The 6,725-nt window shown below is 37.7% G+C and overlaps 1 protein-coding gene across 1 annotated transcript; it reads left to right on the top strand.

Annotated features, from left to right (window-relative positions):
- Positions 1–944: 944 nt before the first annotated feature.
- Positions 945–1,821, top strand: LOC112502004 (rRNA biogenesis protein rrp36-like). The gene is made up of 2 exons (XM_025105798.1): positions 945–1,292; positions 1,558–1,821. Exons 1-2 carry the CDS (start codon positions 945–947, stop codon positions 1,819–1,821), a joined length of 612 nt encoding a protein of 203 aa, XP_024961566.1.
- The last annotated feature ends 4,904 nt before the right edge of the window (positions 1,822–6,725 follow it).

The raw sequence follows: 6,725 nt of genomic DNA, 5'->3' as shown, positions 1-6,725 counted from the left end.
CTCGTCCTTTACCATATAGTAAGCAGCAACTTCTGCAGTGGTACTTATTCCAGGAACTCTTGGAACAAGAGTTTGAGGAACATATGGGCCTTCCATCACAGACCTGAGGAGATTCTCGTCCATCCCCTCTAGGAAATTCACCATGTGTATCCTCCATTGTGGATACTCTTCATGTTGAAGAGTTGGAGGCTTGGTGAGGGAACCAACATTGTAGGCAAAATTCCAGTTGGCCATTAAAGAGATTTAAAAGAGAAGAAGAAAATTTTAAGAATGGAGAAAATTGAGAGATTTTGAATTCTCAGATTCAAATTTGATCATTTTGATTATAAATCAATCAATTTGCTCTAATACCAATTGTTGATCCTAGGTCTCTCAATATAACACGAAGATTTATGTTTGTGAAACCTAAATCTATCGTATGAATGAAGAATAGTGAAGAACGGCTTAAAGAATATTCAAGAGAATATGAAGCTTCAAAGAATTTCATTATAATAACTTTGACGAGAAGAAAAATAAATATTTACAAGACATATGCTAGCTATTTATACTAGCAATTTAGTCTAAGAGATAAAAATCTAGGGAAAAGATATCTATGAGATATTCTAGGGAAAATATATTTATCTAGGATTTGGAACTTATCTCTAACTACCTTGTGTAACCGGTTTTAGCTATTGATGAGTCATCTCCAGCCGTCTTCTAGTAGTATGTTCAACCAGGAGTCTTTACGTATCTTCTTTGCTTGGATGTCTCTGATTGAACTCTTGTAGAATCTGCTAAGTGTTTATAACTAGAGGGGTGATGGAGATGCATTGTTCATCGCACTTACGGACTATTCATTGCATCTCTGGTTCGTCTTGAACACTTAGGTCTTTCTCCAGCTCTTCTTTCATCGGTCCTCTGAACTTCTTTATTGTACATTTTTCATTACTTTTACAATAATAATTATGGGATCTAACAATGTTCATGCCGCCCGAGTTGAAGCTCATGACAATGCTCATCCAGTCACCTCTGCAGCTGATGTTGGTAATCTGGATGAAGACAGTGATGATGATGAAGACGATGAGACCCCCGACCTTCCTGACACTAGCAAAGATCTGGACGATGATGATGATGAAGATGACGATGACGACGACTTCACAATTCAGTACCAGAGACTTGTCGATGCCACGACAGGTGTCGCCCTCAGGGAATCCGTATCCCAGGGGGAGCAAGGGGTGAAAGAGGCTTCTCAAGAAAAGCACCAAGACCCTAAGTCTAAAGGTAAAGGCGTCGTTGAAGAATGGAACCTAAAGGTACTATTCCAATCTACTCAACCCTTATTTGAAGACTCCTTATCTCAAGTAGTCATCACCTCTATGTATCAACTCGAGATACCTTCTACTACCTCCGGTCAGCTGGAATGTGTCCCTGAGAACCTACCCCCAGCACTCCCACCGACCAGCAGATGACTCAACTCAGGGAGTCACTCGACCAGACTAGAGTAAAAAAATTCTTCGTACCTCTAGTGGTGGTGAGTTCGACTTCCTGACCGAAGCTGAAAGACTCGAGGCCCTCTAGGCCGAGGAAGGACTGGAACTTCAAAGGAAGCAGACTGAGGACAGCTTAAAGTTGGCCAAGTCCCTTGCCGCCAAAGTTCTTCCCAAGAGAAAGTCCAAAAAGAAGGTGACTGTTGTCCAGGCCCAGGCTAAGCTCCTATCTCTTGCAGAAGTTGAGCATGAGAAAAACCTGAAGCTGGCTGAGCGGGACAAGCACTGGAGCGAAGCAAGCATTAATAAGAGGATCAGTCCTCACCTAATCAAGAGCGTCAGCATCAGTGAATGATCAAAAGATGGTGGGATGCTGCTCTCAATGCTCATCACCGGGGACAATCTTGAGGTCGTGATCGAGTATCCTTCCTATCTTGGCGAGTATGGCTATACTGAATGGCTGGAGATCCTACAAGCCATTCAGCCCTCCAAGTATAGACATAAGACGATTATCGAAGACCTTATCAATGAGTTGATCAAGAAAGTGTCAAAATATGTCGCAGTCCCTGAAGTGCCTACACTGAAGAAAGAAGGAAGAAGAAAAATACCTTCAAGCCCTAATAATGGACCAACCCTGAGGAATGAACATGAAAAAAAGTTCTCCTTAGATGAAGTTTTGAAGGCTTCGAAGAATCCAGACATCTCTATGCTGAATCTCTCATTGCCAGGGAAGGGTCCTTATGTACCCAACACTGTGCACTTCAAGCCTGAGAAATGAATTATTTTCCTTAACTATGATGGCGAAGTCAGCTTTCAAAGAATGTCTGAGTTGCATCTCTGCCCAATGAAACATCTTGCATATCTCCGTTATTGGCTGAACGATGACGTATTTGGTGAAGCGATGGACATCAGGATCAGAAAGGAATTTCGACGTCGAAAGGAGCTCAGAGAAGATGTACCTGGTTACATTAATCTGAACAACTTAGATTAGTTATTTCTTTTGTACTTTGTTCTTTCATTGAATAAACTATTTACTATGTCTACTTTCAGTGATTATTCTTATATTTTGTAACTCTAGACATGTACTGAAACACTTGCAATATTTCCTTTGAATTTAATATAAGTATTTTTGTGCATCGCTGAAAAAAATCCCTGAAGAGTAATAGGGATACAAGTCTATGAGTTCCAGTGTTACTCTTACATTCACTGACAATCTATAAGTCAGTGAATATGCTTTCAGTTTCAGTTTTCCTTCTTTTAATTTTTTTCTTAGAGTTAAACTTAAGAAAATGTTCTAAGTAAAGACTGACTCACTGATAAAGATCCCAAAACAGTTAAAAGGGACATGTACTTTATATGTAACTTTTCCTTATTGTTATTTGATATAACAACTTTCTTTATGTTGCCTTGTTATCATCAAATAGAGGGAGATTGTTGATCATCTCTCTCAGTGATTTGATGATAATTCCTTTTACCTTATACGAAGTATTTATGTTTCTGTCTTTCAGTTCCAGCGATCATCACCGAGTCTGTTCAATGATCGTTGAGAACATGTCATGTAAATTCATCAGCGACAGCGATACTTCAAGAAGACAAAACTCACACCAAAGAACCTTCAGCGAAAGTCGAAAACTGAAACAGAAGATTAGAGACTAGCGAGTTCGTGATCTGAAGCGGTATTCAGTGATTACAACCTTGTCTACACATGTGTGAAGACTGCCCAAGCCTCAGCGAATGCTGAAGAGACCTTCAGGTTATTCCAGCATTCAGCGATCAAAAGAAGCATGTTGAGCACGATTGTTTTTGTCTTGTCCTTATACACATAAAGAACAAACCCATACCCTTTCTAGAGCATAGTACGGTACGGAGCCGATTTGTTCTCTTTGCTAAGAACTAGCGTGTAACTTAGATTGTTTAGATAAGTTACATTTAGCTTTTCTTTCGACAAACAATCTTGTAAAATCTGTATTGATCATTCTCTATCAATATATATTTTAAATTTGAAAAGTTTACTGTGTTTGTATTCATCCCCCCTTCTACAAACTGTTATACACATCTTGTAGACCCTAACAGGACCAACAGTATAAATGTCTTTCACTTTTATTAGGGTGCTTACGTTAGGATTATTGAGATCGGTTTATAAATTGTGTTTATGTCTAAGTTTACGGATTGATATTGTTAAAATTATGATATATTTCATGTTTAGAATGCTAGGATTGATTAAAATTGAATAGGAAATAAAAGGGTAAAGTATGGAATCAATATGGTTAAATTTGGTGTGAATAATTAACCACACATCAAGTGTTCAATCAAATATCGAAAAGAGTAAACTGTATGATTAAGCTGAGGTTAGCGATCATTGAGCTTTGTTTATTGTTTAGTATGTTGAGGTATGTTTTGGAGAACTTAAATGTAGCAAATCATGAAGTTGGATCATAAAAGTTAGTTGGAAAAAAAAAGTGAAAATCAGATTTTAACGACTGTGCAAGTCCGTACTTTGACAGTGCGTAGATCACAAATCGCACGTTGAAAAAGGCTCATATTTTGCAGGAAGAAAGACCTTAATGTACATTAAAGTTGTCATGAAGGGTTCAAACCCCAGTTGTGGCTCTAAGGGGATCAAAATGGTGTCGTTTTGGGGTTGTTTACATTATACATGGGATTTTGCTGCAGTTTTGCAAAATTCATCTAAATAGATGAATGATCAAAACAAGATGATTCCAAAACTAGTAGATTCATAAGATACCATACTAAAACTTTCATTTATATAGTATTTTCTGTATTGACCTCTAAGTGGGGTAAAAATGGTCAAAAAAATGAGGGACATAAGTTGTTAAAAGTTGGAAATGAAACTGCATAAAGTCAAGTGTTGAGTCGATTTCTCAATACGTATCCATATATCCTTCTTGAAGTCTAAGTTGGTTACTAACATGTACGACCTAAAAAACTTATTTGTAGAATTAGGATATGGTTTTACATCGTTTAAGCAATAATCGATTTATGCATTCGTTAGGCACGCAACCAAGTCAAACTTAACCTTGAATCCCGTTGATCGTGCGTTACTTCTCATTTTCAGTTGAGGTACGAATTTCAGTTCTCTTAACTCTTGGGCAACTATTTTTTTTGTAGTTGACCCTTCGTAATGGTGGTTCTCCTGGTGATTGATCATTAAAAGTGGTCAACAAAATACGTACTTATATGTATAAATCGTTGAACCTTTTTATTTTTAACACTTGAGTTTAGTCTAATGGTTCTCATATTTGAAGTAGTTTTGAATTTTATGAAGTATATTGAAACTTGACGTTTTATGAAAGTCATCTGAGTAGTGACGCATGTTTAGATTTCTTAGTTTTCAACATCACCCAATTGATGGGCACATTAGTTAGGATGCCTTCTATGGCGGCTTTTTAGTCATGACGTTCTACACGTGAACTCGGTCCATAGAGTTATGTAACAACCCACATATTCAATGTACAGATAATCCACATCATCATACTCATAACACAAAATGTAACATTGTTTACAAAATACAGATTAACAAAAAAAAACTTTCTTAAAATACATTTATGAGTAACTAAATGTCATTCATTCTAAACTTTTCCCTTGCCTTTATCTTGCGAGATATGATGACCTGCAAAATAGGTTAGTCCAACAACTGAGCGTTAGACCAAAAAGGTCTWGTGAGTGTATAAWTCTCAAACAAACAACATACTTTCCAAACAATCAGTTCAGAATCAAACCTGTTTTGATACATAAACTTGTTTATGTCTCTCGCGGTTACACCGCCATTACATCTCTCTCGCGGTTACACCGCCATTTCATCTCTATCGCGGTTACACCGCCATTTCATCTCTCTCGCGGTTACACCGCCATTTCATCTCTCTCGCGGTTACACCGCCATTACATCTCTCTTGCGGTTACACCGCCATTACATCTCAAAAATGCTTCAACACATTAGCTGGATTTGAAATCCGGTCAGCCTTGTCCGGATATGAAATCCGGACAAACACTTAGAATATTAAGAGTAACCATCATCTCCGGTCAACAATTCGGATAACACCTTGTATAAGCTTTGTCCGGTTAACACTTATAATTAAGTCAATATCTTTGTCCGAATTACAAGTCCGGACAATACCCCGCTCACAACTTAACCGATTTAAAGTAATCCGGACAATACATCGCCCAACCTTTGACCGATTTAAAACAATCCGGTGAATACATCGCCCAACCCTTGACCGGTTTAGACGAGATACAGTCACCTCTTGTCCGGTTTAGGGAGGAACTCCGGACACTCCTTATCCGGTTTAACACTTAACTAAATATTTATGAAATGCAGTTCATAAATAACAGATTCTAGCAGTAAAAGATGTAATAACCAATACTTTAAAGCAATATACACTCACCTTAAACAAAGAATCCTGATTCTAAATTCTTTTCTTCTTTTTCTGCCAATCCGTATGATTCACCAAGAAATCTTTCCTATTATAGAAAGTGTGTAAAACCTTTCATCTAACTCAACTTTCTATGGAATGTGGTGGGCGGCACAACCAGCCGACCTCCCCCCCTTTTCTTTTTGAAATTAAATCTCAAAATCTTCACATAAACAACACACACACACACACACACACACATATATATATATATATATATATATATGTTAAAGAAAATCTTAAATCAAAACTTGAAACCCGAATATTACAACATTCCCTCCTTAAAAGAATTACGTCCCGGAATTTCATTTAAGCAAAAAGGTAGGGATATTTCATCTGCATCTCAGACTCTGATTCCCAAGTGGCGTTTGGTCCTTTGTGATAACGCCACTGAACCTTTACTAACCCAATTTTTTTGTTTCATAGTTTCTTCACCTTATAGTCAGTAATCTGTTCAGGGGTTTCTTCATARCATAACTTTTCATCTATCTTAATTTCAGGTAATGGTACTGCCACATCTGGACTTATTAGACACTTCCTCAAATTCGACACATGAAACGTGTCATGAATTCCACTTAATTCCAAAGGAAGTTCTAACTTATAAGCCACTTCCGCAACTCTTCCAGTGATAAGGAATGGTCCAACATATCTTGGACTTAGTTTCCCTCTTTTTCCAAAACGTACCATTCCTTTCCAAGGTGATACTTTTAACATCACTCTATCACCCACTTGAAACTCAATCGGCTTCCGACGTTTATCTGCATAACTTCTTTGTCTATCATGTGCCGCTTTCATTCATTCTCGTACTACTCCAATTTTATCTGCAGTT

Source organism: Cynara cardunculus, unplaced genomic scaffold (assembly GCF_001531365.2).
Source record: "Cynara cardunculus var. scolymus isolate 2C unplaced genomic scaffold, CcrdV1 Un_Scaffold_819, whole genome shotgun sequence".
Taxonomy (NCBI): Eukaryota; Viridiplantae; Streptophyta; class Magnoliopsida; order Asterales; family Asteraceae; genus Cynara; species Cynara cardunculus.
The sequence above is the reverse complement of the archived record's forward strand: the minus strand, read 5'-3'. Positions and strand labels throughout refer to the sequence as shown.